This window comes from Hemibagrus wyckioides, linkage group LG01 (genome assembly GCF_019097595.1).
Source record: "Hemibagrus wyckioides isolate EC202008001 linkage group LG01, SWU_Hwy_1.0, whole genome shotgun sequence".
NCBI lineage: Eukaryota > Metazoa > Chordata > Actinopteri > Siluriformes > Bagridae > Hemibagrus > Hemibagrus wyckioides.
The window spans coordinates 5,021,603-5,038,300 of record NC_080710.1 but is presented as its reverse complement, the minus strand read 5'-3'; the positions used below and the strand labels follow the sequence as shown (position 1 = coordinate 5,038,300).

At 39.8% G+C, this 16,698-nt stretch overlaps 2 protein-coding genes and 1 non-coding gene across 3 annotated transcripts in view; 1 reads left to right on the top strand and 2 right to left on the bottom strand.

Moving 5' to 3' along the window:
• The window catches only part of rhbdl1 (rhomboid, veinlet-like 1 (Drosophila)), a 33,261-nt gene extending 31,183 nt beyond the window's left edge, over nucleotides 1-2,078 (bottom strand). The window contains exon 1 of the mRNA XM_058414938.1: nucleotides 1,614-2,078. Within this exon, the coding sequence (XP_058270921.1) occupies nucleotides 1,614-1,652 (39 nt within the window). The 5' untranslated portion in view covers nucleotides 1,653-2,078. The remainder of the gene's footprint in view (nucleotides 1-1,613) is intronic.
• Nucleotides 2,079-9,377: 7,299 nt separating this feature from the next.
• trnal-caa (transfer RNA leucine (anticodon CAA)) lies at nucleotides 9,378-9,485 on the bottom strand. The gene is made up of 2 exons: nucleotides 9,448-9,485; nucleotides 9,378-9,423 (listed from the first exon to the last, which is right to left on the bottom strand). It is a non-coding gene; the product is annotated as a tRNA-Leu (tRNA).
• Nucleotides 9,486-12,240: 2,755 nt separating this feature from the next.
• LOC131358236 (histone H1.0) lies at nucleotides 12,241-13,645 on the top strand. Its single transcript, XM_058397843.1, has one exon. It carries the CDS (start codon nucleotides 12,517-12,519, stop codon nucleotides 13,171-13,173), a length of 657 nt encoding a protein of 218 aa, XP_058253826.1. The 5' UTR covers nucleotides 12,241-12,516; the 3' UTR covers nucleotides 13,174-13,645.
• Nucleotides 13,646-16,698: the final 3,053 nt, after the last annotated feature.

Below are 16,698 nucleotides of genomic sequence, written 5' to 3'. Positions count from 1 at the left end.
TGACAATCAGGCTGAGAAAGAAACCGATCCAGAAAAATGTCAAATGTCATATTTTTATCAATATCTAGACATTTTGGGTTGTAATACAGAGTTGCTGAGACTTTTGTTAGCAAGGTTTTCTCACTATTTATGCAATAAAGTTAAGTGTATTCATAGACAGAGTTGAATTTCTGGGCTTTTCAAGATTATGCGTGTAGTTAAAAAAAATGGGGGATAGAAAATGAGGACCGAATCAGACAGAAGATGGATTTTCTTTTTAATTTGCTGTCAGGTTGAATCCAATTCAGCCTAAAAGCAGGACTAGTAGGATGATGGCAAGCAGTGAAATAAATCAGATTTGAGTTTTGCTGCATGAATAGTCCTAATTTGGAAATAAAAAATGGCTTCCACTATGAACAGCTGATAAAACAAGATAGCACTTGACCCAATGAGTGAAGTTGTTATATCTGAGCCGACAACTTTTGTACCGGCCAATGAACTCATCGTGCTGTGGTAAAGAAGGATAAAGCTGACCATGCAACACTTTAAGTTCATTCATAAAAAGAATTTATTGCGCAAAGTGAAGTCTTTTGTCTCCCTTATTGTGCTCCATCAGGCAATTACTTATCTAGCCATGTGCTGATCAGTTACTGTGTGATTTACTGTGCTATTTAACACATACACACACACTCACACACACACTTATATACACACACACACACACACAATGCTGTAGGAGAGGAAGTTTGGATGAATTGACATCCTGAAGTAGTATAGAGTAGGAGTTTCATTCAGGAAGAAGAGCTTTTCTACTCGTTGCCTTTGCTTATACATTTTTATCAAGATACACTTTTTAAGATGTGGACATGGAGTAACTGATACTACACAATCATCTCAGTAATTAAAATGCATTAAAGCAAAAAATATTTCTGATCTAAAAGGTGATATAATCTAAACGTTCATGATGACGATCGATTCGTGATCAGTAATGATGACTAGTTAAATTTCTAACTACTAATCACACACCCTAAATGCACAGCGTGTGTAGCTGACATGATGCAGAAGGTTTCAAGGTTCAAAGGTCATGACCTGCTATGAGATGTGAGGAAGTGTGATGAGATGCTGCTGGTGATAACGTGGTATACTTGGAGGCACTGAGGGCTGGTGCACTTTAGGCCACGCTGCAGTGATCACAAGCACTGTGTGTGTGAGGCATGTGTGTGAGGGGTGTGTGCACTGATACGCGCGCGCGCGCGTGTGTGTGTGTGTGTGTGTGGATGTATAGTAACGCCACTAGCCTGATGTGACACCGTGTCCTGCATTCCCAGGGCTTTCACATCGGCGCCAAACAGACTGGGTCAGGTCACAGCAGGTTTTCCAGACCAGCATGGATGCTGCATTTGTATTACCATCTCTCTCTCACACACACAAGCAAAAAACACATCCATCACTCCTTTTCATCCTCTCGTCTCAGCGTCTCTTCCTTCATCTGCTGCATCCCTTCATCACACACACACGAATGCATATGTACATGCACATGCACGAAGGAAGGAAGAAATGAAGGAAGGAAGGAAGGAAGGAGGGAAGGAGGGAAGGAGACGGTCGCCATGGCAACCGCACCGTGGCTTGCTTACCTGCTCCTGAATGAGCTGAAACAGTGAGCTCCTATCCATATACCGGGCCCTGCTTCACCAACCGCCGCAACGAGATACACGCTCACACGCACATGCTCACACGCCTGCACCCACCGGGGCGCCACACACCCCCTTCACACGCCCCTTCTCTCTCTTCTCCAACACGGGGAGGCTGCGGAGGCTTTAGAGTACGATTCCGAGGGTCCCCTCCGTTCAGGGAGGTGGAAAGGGCTGCGTCCTTATCTAGGGGGGGCAAAAAGGGGGGGAAATCCAGGACAGATCTGTCTCTCTGTCTGCCTCTGCAGATGCACTTGCCTCCTTCGGCTTCCTCTTGGCAGAATGCAGCCCTCGCTCTACCTCTCTCTCTCTCTCTCTTTCTCCTTCCTTCTCCTTTTCCCTCTTCCTTTCCCCCTCGCCTTGCTGTACGCACCTCCTTCTACCTATATGTAAATCTCTCTCTGTCACTCCCTCTCTCTCCCTCTCTCTCTCTGCCCTTCTTACAAGCAGCGCTGTCTGAATGCTAATAAGGAAGGGGAGGGAGGTGGTGTCCGCCAGCCAATAGGAGGACAGCGGGGTGTGTCTGACAGGCTGCAGTTTTGCCTCACACACACACACACACCACACACACAAGGATTTGTACTATGTGCTCAGCCTTTAACAGTAAACATGTTTGTTTGTTTTCTCCTGGTGATGTTATGGTTGAGAGTCAGTACAGTATAATAATCGTCTCAGACTGAATATTGATTAAATAGCATACAGTGTCATGACAGTGGCCTTGTTTGATATGTAACTAATTAAAAACAGACACAAAAGGCCACCATTCTGATACTTATGCAGTATTGTTATTATATATAAAGAGAATAAATATAAATATAATAAATATAGTAACTATAACAGTGTACTACATAATAAATTCTGGGGTGTTTCTGTTACAGGAAAATAATCAACTACTGTGTGTGAACAGTGTATACTGAAGTGTTTTATTTCCCTTCAGAGCACAGAGATTTTTTAAATCGTCCCTGAAACATGTTTCTTTTAACACATCTATCTATCTATCTATCTATCTATCTATCTATCTATCTATCTATCTATCTATCCATCCATCCATCCATCCATCCATCCATCCATCCATCCATCCATCTATCTATCTATCTATCTATCTATCTATCTATGTATCTATGTATGTATGTATGTATCTATCTATCTATCTGTCTATCTATCTATCTATCTATCTATCTATCTATCTATCTGTTTGTATCTATCTATCTATCTATCTATCTATCTATCTATCTATCTATCTATCTATCTGGCTAGTTTTCTGTCTGCCTTTCTGCCTATTAGTATATTAGTTCAACCAGTCATTCTCTCATTCTATTTGTCTTTTTTACTTTCATCTCCCCTGTCTCTGCTTTTCCCTACACACTGCTGTATTGTATTGTAATGAGTCTCTCTCTCTCTCTCTCTCTCAGCTAATTAAAAAAATGTAGCTTGTTATGTCACGGAGAACAATACCTCTCAGTATCAGAAAAAGTTCTTGCTGGCACTGGAGACTCCTTTCAAACCTGCTAAACAAACAATTACATCCATAATGGTCCTCGTGTGATTTGTTACTATGGCAACTGAATAAAAATAAGCGCATTCATATATACTATGATACTATTAAGGTTATATACATAATACAGTAAACATTGGGCATCAGTGTATCATTAGTCACCGTTATTAGCATTATTGTATAGGTTGTACGGATACAGGGCATTAAAATATCGCGGTGTTAGCAATGTTTATGAGATGATTCGTTATAAACATCCCAGTTTTGTAGATTTCAGGGTTTTTTTAACATAAAGTTCATGAGTTCATGGCAAACTTCTTACAAATATAGCAAAACCTGTGGCAGTTTGCTTTTGCTAAGTGTTGTTTTTAGTCTTTTTTAGCGATTCTTAGCGATTTACCATCATATCTTAATAAAATGTTGATATTCCAGATTGTTTTGTGATATTTTTAGCGTTACTGTGCCTTTCCATTGAATGTATGTAAGTGACAGCTATATACACGGTTAGCCTCAATGATTAGCTAGTTAGTAAAACTGATTGTAGTAACGATTTCCACAGTGACACATTACAATTCAAGACGGTTAGTGTCACCACAAACATTAGTAAAAGGACATTCAAGTTTTTTCTTTCTTTCTTTTTTAAACGGTTCAGTCAGTGCACAGGTTTCTATCCTAGTCTTTCTCTTATCTAAAACACACTACTGACATCACTGGAGTTAGAGGAAGAGAATGTGGCTTGGGAAATGCAAAGCATACACTGTAGCCATATTGATTTGGCTATTTATCACCGTCACTACTCGATCCGTAACGATTTGTACTGCGCATGCGCGGAAATGTGTCCACTTCTTGTCTGAATTATGAAGAAATGATTTATTTATTTATACACCAGGTAATGTCAGTATACGATTTGTTCGGCGCATATGCGACATTTGCTGCCAGGCATTGGTGCCAACAACACATTATAACATTATATTATTAGTAGTATTATAACAACACTTCAGAGAAGATGTAGGCACGTTCACGCGCATGCGCCGTACAAATCGCGTTTCCAGTGCGTATCGAGTAATGACAATACTGTTGTTATAATACGACTAATAATACAGTAGTCCCCTGTTCCCCATCCAAACCCACCAGCGATGAACGATACACGGAAGCCACCCCCAAATGCATTTTTTTATTGTTTAAGCCGTAAATGACCCTCCCACACTCTTTAAACACACACACAAAATATTTTCAAGCATATAGCAAGATGGATTTTGGGTAAATTGGTAGAAATATCACATTAGTGATTATAGTGAGTACTGTATGTATGTATGTTCCTTGCCAGAAGCCTTAGAAGGTGCAGAGCGTTTGGGAACATAATAGAGCTAGCAGAAAGCACTTAAAAATACAGCGTACACAGAACAAACCCAAATACTCGGGACAGTGACACGCGAAAAACTAGGCTGCTGGAGAATTCTGCTTCCCTTACCCCAACTGCACGCATAGCCAGCAGCCAATCACAACCGTGATCAAATGAATGGACTCGAGACCATCTAGCCGTACTCTATTTTAATTTTCAGCATCCCCGCACAATCAATATTTGATATATTATTAACATTGTACTTAATTTAAATTAATGTTTATATTTTGTAATTAATCATTGTATGTTTATTAATAAATTGCCTTATTTCAACATAAAAACAATTCAGTGTAAGGTTTGCGGATACCGCGATATACCGGGAAAATCCACAAAAAATATTAGTTATGTTCCAAATAAAAATCCGCGATATACCAGGACCGCGATATAGAGGGGGATTACTGTGTTATAGTGGGTTGTTGGTGCATGCGCAGAGGTTTCGCGCATGCGCAGAACAAATCGTGTTGCCGGTACGGATCGAGTAGTGACGACACTCTTCGAGGGTAAAAAAAAGGAAATATAAAAGAAAGGAAAAAATAATTGGGACACGGTTTTAAACTTCTACGCTTATAGACACCGAGGATAATGAATAATTATTGTTGTTCTCCAGTCTATCAAACACAGAGTTATCATGCTAAAACATGAAGCAGAAGGAATAAACAAAAAGTGTAGTCTTGTGCTTCCACTATTTTTGGAATAAATCGTTTTACTATCATATTATAAAACCATATATATATATATATATATATATATATATATATATATATATATATATATATATATATATATATATATTATTTATAATTAAAAATCAATCACACTTTTTGGGGAGGTATTCTAAAAAAAGCTCTGCATTTCAATCATTAGTAGTGTTGGTAGTTTGTTATCTGTCAATCTTAAGGTAGGATCATTTTATTTATGAAAATAGATTGTATTTATGATGACTATGACCTAGTCATTGTGGCATTTGGGACGCAGATCTGGCAACCCTGACCACATATCCACCTTCTGGCGCAAACCTCCAATTAAAGCGCTACGTTAAGCACAGCTATAATGGCTAGGTCTTTTAAATCATGAGCATTTGAGGAGTTGCTTGAAAAAATAGAAAAGGCTCAAATGTATTGCTGAAGTAAAGGGGTATAAAATTATCTATGGCTACATCTTAATTTTGGAAGCAAAAATGAGAAATTAAATATGGCCTTAGACTATCCAGCAATTCCCAGCAGGCTGTCTGTCTGTCTCTGTGTGTGTGTGTGTGTGTGTGTGGTGTTTCCTCTTTATTTTTGTGGACCTCCACTGAAGCAGATGGAACCACGTTCTTCATCACTTGGCACGTTCAAGCACTCATCATTTTCCCTTCTAAAAAAAAAAACCCATTCCAACAGCCAACAAATGAGCCTGTAATAATAGCTCCTCATTAACAGCGAGCTTTTCGTTGGCTTACGGCAAACAAAACAGTCATGGCGTTCAGAATAACTGCCAGTTTTAACAAGAACAGACCACAGACGCTCTCGCTATTAGCGCCGGGACATAAATTTCTGTCAGACCGCATTAAATCTACAGTGATCTTACCCTGCTGCTATCCAGAACTAAATTGGGGCGACTTCAAACTTTAATAGATGCTTCCAGAACCAGAGAGTGAGAGAAGCGCACTACAGAAGCACACAGGCCTCATTATTCACTTCAAACCCTTATTTAAACACTCAGAGAGAGAGAAAGAGAGAGCGAGAGAGAGCAGTGTGTGCAGAGAAAGGAGAACAGGAGATGAAAGTGAAAAGGACAAATAAATACAGACAGAATGATAGAATGATTGATTGAAAAACTAATAGGCAGAAAGACAGATGGATCAATAGGCAGACAGAAAAATAGCCAGACAGTCAGAAAGAGAGACAGACAGACAGACAGACAGACAGATAGATAGATAGATAGATAGATAGATAGATAGATAGATAGATAGATAGATAGATAGATAGATAGATAGATAGATAGGCAGACAGACTAATAGATAGATAGATAGATAGATAGATAGATAGATAGATAGATAGATAGATAGATAGATAGATAGATAGATAGATAGATTGACGTTTAGACAGTCAAGCAAACAGAAAGATAGACAGATAGACAGACAGACAGACAGACATGCAGGCAGTAAAGCAAACTGAAAGACATACAGATTGACAGACTAATATCTAAACAGCCAGAAACAGACAGATGACAATATAGATAAAACGAGTGGCAGAGAGATGAACAGACAGACTGATGGACGGACAGACAGATAAACAGAGTGAAAACCTGCTAGCTCATCTAACAGATTGCATTGTAAATGTATTGCATGCTGTAAGGTCTCACGTATTACACAATAAACGTCCGACTCATTAGTTACTAAACGCAGAATTTAACAAATCTATACACACAGAGAAAACACACACACACACACACATAAGAATGAGAACAGTGTCACAGAGAGAACACTAACACACACTGAAACCCAAAGATGAAGGTATGAGGTGTGTGTATATGAGGGAGCGAAAATACTGTATGAATCACTTAAAGCTACGAGATGGAAGATTGCTACGAGATGGAAGAATTTCGCCCTCTGTAGTAGAAAACAGCTACTACAGCCGTTTTTTATCATTTAGAGTCACACTTGCGAGGGCACACATTCACAGGGCCATGTCCCAAACCACATAACTTGCACCTAAATAATAATGACACCAATTGTGTTCTGACAAAATAATTAGGATGGTGGTATGAAGTCTGGGAAGAGGTCCAAGGACCTAAGGTCATAAGGATCAGTATCTGAGGATATAATTAAATGTTGCTGTCTCCTTGAGATGTTTTATGAGCATATGCGAGCTTTATTGCTCACGTCAGTGGTCGATATTGAACTTAGCTCACTAACTAGCCTGCTAATCAACAAAAAACAGAGGCGAGAACAAAAGTATCATCTCTGTTTGCTAGCTGTGTGGACCAACGATTTCAAATCACTAGCTTCAAAATAATTTAGAGGTCTTTCCTGATTGGCTGTCAGCTCCTGCTGGTAACTGTTTAGCAGACTTCTTTTTGCCTGTTTGTTTGTTTTTCTGCCCCATAATTCTTTTCTACACATAGATCCCAGAGAATGTACTGATGTGTTGGTTCAGGAGTCTGAGTCTCAAATGTATAATAAAACCCCAAACAACACAATTAGTATTGGATTTCAAAATACGTCAATACATCAACCATTAATGCAATATGTGGTCCATTTTTATTACACACTCTTGGCCAGAGAGTATCGAGTCCGAGATTAAATTACTCTGTCAAGAGAGCTTCTATCTGACAAAACTGCTTTGTCTACGTCTAAGATTGGTCAAGTGTGCATAAAGTGAATGATATAAAAGACGCTGAAAGGCAAATAGAAAAAGGCACAGATTCAGTTTCTGGGTCAAAACTGCTTTGGACACGTCCTTGTCAGTTCCCAGATCGTCATCTAAAATTAAATTTCTACTCACTTTCAGTTCAGTGAAAAGCAAGTCAAAGTGTTTCTACTTTTTTTTTTTTTTTACTATAGTTAAGAATCCAATCTAGGTCATAAGCAGAGTTTATACACTGATCAGGCATAACATTATGACCTCTGACAGGTAAAGTGAATAAGACTGATGATCTCCTCATCATGGCACCTGTTAGTGGGTGGGATATATTAGGCAGCAAGTGAACATTTTGTCCTCAAAGTTTATGTGTTAGAAGCAGGAAAATGGACAAGCGTAAGGATTTGAGCTTTGAGTTTGATGAAGGGCCAAATTGTGATGGCTAGACCACTGGATCAGAGCATCTCCAAAACTGCAGCTCTTGTGGGGTGTTCCCGGTCTGCAGTGGTCAGTATCTATCAAAAGTGGTCCAAGGAAGGAACAGTGGTGAACCGGTGACAGGGTCATGGGCGGTCAAGGCTCATTGATGTATGTGGGGAGTGAAGGCTGACCCGTGTGATCCAATCCAACAGACGAGCTACTGTTGCTCAAACTGCTGAAGAAGTTAATGCTGGTTCTGATAGAAAGGGGTCAGAATACACAGTGCAGGACGGGTCAGGGCTGTTTTGGCAGCTAAAGGGGGATCAACACAACCTGATCAGTGTATCTCGTAGTGCAAAGCCTAGCATCTCCTAAACATCTCCTTAACACTGTCTAAGGCAAATGTGTGCTGGTGTAGATATGCTAATCTGGAAGCTTCCATTACTCATTAGCTTATTACTTGTTGGACACCAAAAATATTTCAGCATTATGACCTAAAAAAAGCTAGCTGGTACACAGCTGTTTGGGCTGGTTTGATTTGGTTTTAGCTAGGATTTCTGACACAGGATGGTTTTATCTTGTTCTTACTAGTTAGGCTGGTTCCAGCTGGTCCAGCTTGACTGGTTTAAAGGTTATTTAAGTTTTGGGATAATAATTGCTGTCAGTCTGGACAGAACACTGCATACTAATCTTTTCATTCAGGGATATGAAGAGTGTAGATTTTGAACAAAAACAGTGGATCGGTGTACACAATAACAATGAAATCATTCATATTTCAAACAAATAAAATTGATTTGCTGTTGCTAAAGTTTGTAGCCATTTATAGGCTGACCTATAGGCTGAGTTTTTTAGCAAACAAGCTAATGACGCTAATTACAACTAGTTGTTATGCTAAGTATATATTTATCTACAAATATTATGAATGAAATCGCGTTGCTAATTTCTGTAATGATTTATCAGAGTGCGTTAAGGGAAAAAGAACACTAAATATACGTGTATCGCTTACTAATTTACGATTTTTAAAAAGTATTGCTATAGCGAAAATATGATGTCAGAAGTGGGATTTGAACCCACGCCTCCATTCGGAGACCAGAATCCTCATTACAGGAAGGTTTGAACCTTGAGTCTGGCGCCTTAGACCGCTCGGCCATCCTGACATACAGGCAGCATAAGGAAACAACAATATAAAACATTGTCAATAATGAATACATGACTGGATTTTTGTCATTTACTGTGAATTATTTTGGATTCATTTTTGTCTCAGCGGTTTAATGTGATCTTGGAAAAAGCAAAACGCAGTACTGAAATGAAACAAACACGCAAATGAAACACTGGTGTTGCTGCACTAGCCGCGAGTCAGTGCATTATCGCCCCCTGCTGTTCAAACATATTAAATACACACTCAATAATGAGCCGTTCCGCCTTCACAAAGTGCGCGCGCGCGCGCGCGTTTGTCTTAATGATCGACATCATTTTTAATTTATACGCATGGAATAACCTCAATAACCCAAACCATTTATTTTTAAAAACAGGTTTGTCTTAAAACAGCACGAAGGCGATTATCAGGCTATTGAATATAAAATATATTAACTGATGTATGCAGGTGCTTGTATTGCTAGTGTTAGCGGATGTTCCACAACATTAAATGTAACTATTAACTGATATAAAAAAAAATTGTATACTTTGTTCAGTTGTTTTTAGTCACCAAGTGTTTCATTTGATCTCCTTGCCCCCTAGGGCTTGTTGTATAATGTAGTACAGCCACTGGGATTAGGAATAATAAAACATCATTCTTTTGTTGTGAAGGCCCGACATATCCATCTCAGTGAATTTTAGCTCATAGCTTTAGTTCTGAACGAGATGACTTCATCCAAATGATGAGAGAAAAGCTCTAACAGTTAATCCCGTCACCTTACTGTAACCTCCACCCTTTTGCTGTATCTGGCTCCAAACCTTTCAATACATGTCACAGATTTAATATTTTTCTGATATTAGAACATTGCTGTGTTTATGAAACAGACAGACAAAGTTTGACGTGAAAACGTGATGTCTATCCTGATCTGATCTTTGGAAATAAGTTGTAACTGGGTTATAAACCATTTATAGACATGGTAATTACAGTACTTATGCTTAAATAATGTGGGTACTATATTATGCCCTCTAGGTTGTGCTTCATAGTATTTTTATTTTTTGAAAAACAAACATAATCAAGGCTTAAACACCAGTGTGGTGATGTAGTGACTAGCTTTATTGGTAACACATCACAGGTACAGTGAGGGCATGGTGGATTAGTGGTGAGTCTCATGCATTAGTACAGGTACGAGGTGTAACCTTCAAAGGGATTCAAGATTCAAGGATTTCACTTTGTGTATCTCAACACGGTGCATTACTGGGCCGATATGTTGTGTAATATTTTTTATGAAAACTTACACAGTAAACAGATGGAGAGGTGGTGATTGTTATAAACATTGTTATTGTTGTATAATGCATGTCTGGAATTAACACTGTGTGTGTGTGTGTGTGTCTTTCTGCACACTCTATAGGAATGTGAACTTATCTATCAATCGATCAATATTGCAGCAATTGCTGACCACACCTGATCCCCAGAGTGTACTGGAGACTACATGGCTATTTTGAATGCCACATAACACACACACACACACACGCACACACACACGCACACATACACACACACACAAAGATGCAAATATATATATCAAACTACTAGTTAAGGTTACCTGGTTAGCAACCAGGTAATGTTGGTTAATTAAAGCGTTAAAACATTGCGCGTGAGTGAAGTCTAGTAGTAATTGCAGCAACACCCAGAGCCAAGATGGCGTTCATCCGACTTAAAAAACATAAACAGGGTGCACGTAAAAAGGGAATAAAGAGCACGATTAAAGAGATATAACTCTAAATAAATTTATTTAAAAAAAAGTCTAACAGGGATAAAAGTGCTCATTTGATATGGCTGGGAGTGCACGCGCTGAAGTGGCTCTGCACGGTTGAGTTGTGGGCTCGTGCAGCCAGCGCTGGGTTTGTGGGCAGGATGAAGAACAAAAGAATGCGCGAGACCCGAAGGGCGAGTGCAAAAAATGACCCTGTGAATGACTTGACAATGTGATTAATAACATTCACATGAAGTGTGCTGTTGTTGCTCACATATGCCGTCGGTACCGGGGCTCGGTTTTCGGTCCGAGTCGCTCTTTGAGCTGTTGGCAACTTTCCTACAGCAAGCTCAGAGAGCCTCAGCATACTAAAGCATCGATTTTTAATTCCAGAATTTAGACGTCTTGCACAAAAAGCAGGCGCGTGCGACCGTTTTCAGGACAAGCCCTTTGTTCGCACGTGCACCTAGTGTGATTTCGGCACCACTTTAATTCACACACGATTAATTTATAGTAGTTTTAACGGTAAATAAGAGTAACAACGTCACGCGGACTCGCGGCGAGGACTGTGTTAGTTGGGCAAATCCATCAGCCGATTAAAAGCCTAAACGGCGTTTTGCACAAACCGAACCAGCCTGGTCCTGCTCAGCGATGATCCGGCTTTTCGGTGCACGCGGTGTCGCGAGACTGGCTCGCACGGTTTCGGGTCTATTTGGGCCGAATTCGGGAAAATGCGTGGCGGCGCGCGCCACTCCGAGTCGGTTTTCGGGGAAAAAAAGTTTCTCGCGCGCATCTCCCTGACAGGACGCTCGGGCGACCGCGAAGCCAGATGTCCCCTCTCTCGGACCGGACGGTTGCGAGAGCTCGTGCCGGAGCGGGCCGCTTAAATTCGGCGCGAGTTCGGGCGACAAGAAACACAAACCAGAGCGCGCGGGTTTCATGGAAGCACGCTCACTCAGCTTGCTGGCCGTTGGTGTTCTCAATCACGTCCGCGTCGAGGCTTCATTAGACTTCCTACCGTGAGCGTAACACACACACATATACACACACACACACACGCATATACACACACACACACACTTGCAGAACGCGGTACAGTTTAAAGGACTTTGGTAACGGGATCCTTCCGTGACGTGTTTACTATTAGTGTTAATTAATATTGTCGTTAATTGATAAGGAAAAAGTTCCTGTTATTTTTTTTCGCGTGCCGGTTTGTTTTCGTTCTTCGAGTTTTGACAGCGCGAGACGCGTTTTTGTTTATTTATTTATTTATTTGCGGCTCCCAGGACTCCTTAAAGCCATGTCAGAAACGGCGGCGGCTCCGGCAGCGGCGAAAGCCAAGAAGGCGAAATCGACGAAGAAGGCGACGTCGCACCCGAAATACTCGGACATGATCCAGGCAGCCGTGGTGGCGGACAAAAGTCGCGGCGGCGCCTCACGTCAGTCCATCCAGAAGTACGTGAAGAGCCACTACAAAGTGGGCGACAATGCCGACGCGCAGATTAAACTGGCCCTCAAGAGGCTCGTCGCCACCGGGTTCCTGCGCCACACCAAGGGCATCGGAGCCTCAGGCTCGTTCAAGCTCGCCAAAGCCGAGGAGCCCACGACGAAGACGACGATCACGAAGAGGAAGAAGAAGCCCGCGTCCACTGCGGCGAAGAAGAAACCCAAAGCTGCCGTGAAAGCCAAGAAGCCCAAAGCCGCAGCCGCCAAGCCCAAGAAAGCTCTCAAGCCCAAAAAAGTGGCCGCTAAGTCTCCGGCCAAGGCGAAGAAGACCAAAGCAGCCGCCAGCGACAAGAAAGTGATCAAAAAGGCGGCGGTGAAGAAGAAGACGTCTCCCGTGAAGGTCAAGAAGGCGGTGAAGAAACCGAAAACCGCCGCCAAACCGAAGAAGGTGAAGACAGCGGCGAAGACTAAAGCCAAGACTGCGAGCAAGAAGACAGCCAAGAAGAAGTGACTTTAACTACAAAGTTAGCTTAATGACACGGACTCAGTAAAAACACACCTGTAAATAGACTTTTTTTGAGGATTTGTTTCTTTGTTATATTATTGTTGTTATTATTATTATTATTATTATTATTATTATAGGTCTTTGTTCGGACCCTGACCGTTTTTACACTTCCTGCCGTCTCACCTATTGCACTATATTGGACTTGATGGAAAGGAAATAAAAACTACACTCAAATACTTCTTTTAATTTTTTTTTAAATAAATGACTGTTGTTATTTATTTTGGAGCTTTTAGCCTTAGCCTGTATACAAACTTTTGTTTTCTTCTTGACGCCGAAGCATCAGATGAAGAAGATGAAGGTCTCGGTCTTTAATCATCATGTTAGTCAGGTTGTTGTAAACTGCATTAGTATTTAAGTGTAATAACTTGTTCATACGCGTTTATACTTTACAACAATAAACTTTTTCTCCTCTTTTAAACCCCTCTGCGTGTGTCCTATTAGTCTCTGACAAACTGAACGAACCGGATATAGCTTAAAATGTATTTGTTTATTTATATAATCATTCATAATGCACCAGACTCTGAATGGCTCGGGCTTGAATCCCAAGGCAACGTTCAATTCCCAACCAAGTGCACTAGGTAGGGTGGGAGAAAGACCAGGCTGAAGCGCCCTACGTAGTACGCTGTCGCTCCAATCACGAGCCATATTGCGATGCGACCGGTTTAGTCGCTGGGGCGTGTTGCCATGACGACGGATCTCGCTAACCACGCCCACACCAGCATTGGGGGAAAAAGGAATATCGTGTAATAAAAAATACTCGTCACGTGACTAACACCATTCATCTGAGCCGTTTACACGCGTGTGGTCAGTAATGCACGCGTCACGTGCAGTGCACATGATTTTATTTTATTTTATATTTATTCTTTTTTACCCAACAAAGTAATTTATTTGATTCATATTGCTCATTAGGATAGAGATTGTTTTTTTTTCTTTCACAGAATTATTAGCATGTGTTCTTTTTTTCCACATGTGATTTTATTACGCAGCTTTTGTTTATTTACAAATATATATATTTTTTTGCCATTTCTTTTTCTTTTTTTTTTTTTTTACATTTTCATGCATTTTATTTTATTTATTTTAATTTATTTATTTTTAAAAACTATAATTTTTGGTGTATTTTATATCGCTATCATGATTCATTCACTTGTTTTTATTTTTGTGCGTTTTATTCTAATCAGCTATAACGTTCAATCCACTGACAGGCGAAGTGAATAACATTGACAGTCTTGTTACTTTTCAAGGTGAGTGAGACACTGATCATACATAACATTATGACCACCTGCCTAATATTTGACCCTTCATGCGCTGTGTATTCTGACACCTTTCTCTCAGAACCAGCATTAACTTCTTCAGCAATTTGAGCAACAGTAGCTCGTCTGTTGGATCGGATCACATGGTCCAGCCTTCACTCCCCACGTGCATCAATGAGCCTTGACCACTCATGACCCTGTCACCGGTTCACCACTGTTCCTTCCTTGGACCACTTTTGATAAATACTGACCACTGCAGACCGGGAACACCCCACAAGAGCTGCAGTTTTGGAGATGCTCTGATCCAGTGGTCTAGCTATCACAATTTGGCCCTTCATCAAACTCGCTCAAATCCTTACTCTTGTCCGTTTTTCCTGCTTCTAACATCAAATTTGAGGACAAAATGTTCACTTGCTGCCTAATATATCCCACCCACTAACAGGTGCCATGATGAGGAGATCATCAGTCTTATTTAATTCACCCGGCACTGATCATAATATCATGGCTTATCATGTATATTAAGCAGCATGTGAACAGTTCTGAAAGTTGATTGTCAGAGGTGAGAAAATGGACAGCATGTGTAAGCATCTGAGCGACTTGGGCCAAATTGTGATGGCTAGATGACTGCATCAGAGCATCTCCAAAACAGCAGGTGTTGTGGGACGTCCTGGTATGCAGTGGGCAGCACCTACTAAAATTGGTCCAAGGAAGGACTACCTGCAACTGAGGATCATGGGCATCCATGCAATATTCTGCTGGGAAACCTTGGGTCATGTGGATGTTACTTTGACACACACTGACCTATTAGTTCCTCAAGAGCTCTCGGTTGTTTTCAGCAGGATAATGATAATGCTCCCTGCCACACTGCAGTATTTGTTCAGGAATGGTTTGAAGAACATGAAAAAAAAAGAGCTCAAGGTGTTGACTTGGCCTCCAAATTCCCTTTAATCCGATGGAGCGTCTGTGGGATGTTCTGGACAAACAAATCTGATCCATGCTGTTGAACATGTTGGTGCCAGATTCCACAATACACCTTCAGAGTCCATGCTTCGATGGGTCTAATGCTCTGGATCTACGCAATATTAGGCAGAAGAATTGAATATTATAGCAGATTATTTTGAATTCCTACTTTTGTCTTTGTACCAAAAGTGTTCAGACACTATATTCAAAAAACACAGTACAAAGAGCATGATATTAAAGTGATATAAAAATATTCACATCTTCACGTCTAAAGGCATTCGGACAAATCCGAACTCTTGTGGAACAAATACCCTGATCAGATCGAACAAGACTAGAACTAGAAAGAAGAGCTGTGTGTACATTCCCCAGAACAGTTGAGAACAGAGAAGCAGCTGTTACGATATACAGCTGCTTCACTGCAATAAAGGAAACATAAAGTGAACGATGTACCAGATCATACGCTATTAGAGAAGAATTTAATCTCATCAGGCAAAATAACTGAATCTAGGGAGTTTCAACAGGACAATATCTCCTCACTGCCCAGATTTTTAATTTCATGTTATTTTCGAAATTTATTGCCACATGATTTATTATTCACAAAAATATATATATTTAGTTGTTTTATTATATATTATAAAATAAATTTCATTTGTATCACATTTGTTCTCTTATGAGTAATTTATTTGGATTAGTTGCAAATGTATACAAATTTTTCATGGTTCCTTTATCTATTTATAAATAATTTAAAAAATTTTAATCAACAAAAAATATAATTAGTTTTTATTTACATGTTTATTTTCACATTTCTTTGTGTTTCCAGATGATCCACATGATTCTTTTAATTTTATTTGGTTCGTTCGTTCGTTCATTTTTTTTTTTTTTTTTTTTACAATTGAATCATTTATTTGATTAATTTCTGACTAGTCTTTTTTTTTGACAATTGAATCATTATTTGATTCATTTTTAACGAGTCATTTTCTCTACAATTGAATAATTTATTTGATTCACTTTTAAGGAGCCATTTTTGTACAATTGAATCATTTGATTCATTTATAACTAGTCATTTTCTTTTACAATTGACTCATTTATTTGATTCATTTTTGTTTTTACAATTGAATCATTTATTTGATTCATTTTTAACGAGTCATTTTTTACAATCGATTCATTTACTTGCAGATTTTTACTGCACTTTGTTCCGCCCCATGCTTCATTTATTAACATGCTTGTATGCTGAGATATAATTATTTTTTTACTTTTATTT

What these genes read in the sequence shown, in the direction of transcription:
- LOC131358236 (XM_058397843.1), top strand. Translation starts at nt 12,517, where the DNA reads ATGTCAGAAACGGCGGCGGCTCCGGCAGCGGCGAAAGCCAAGAAGGCG.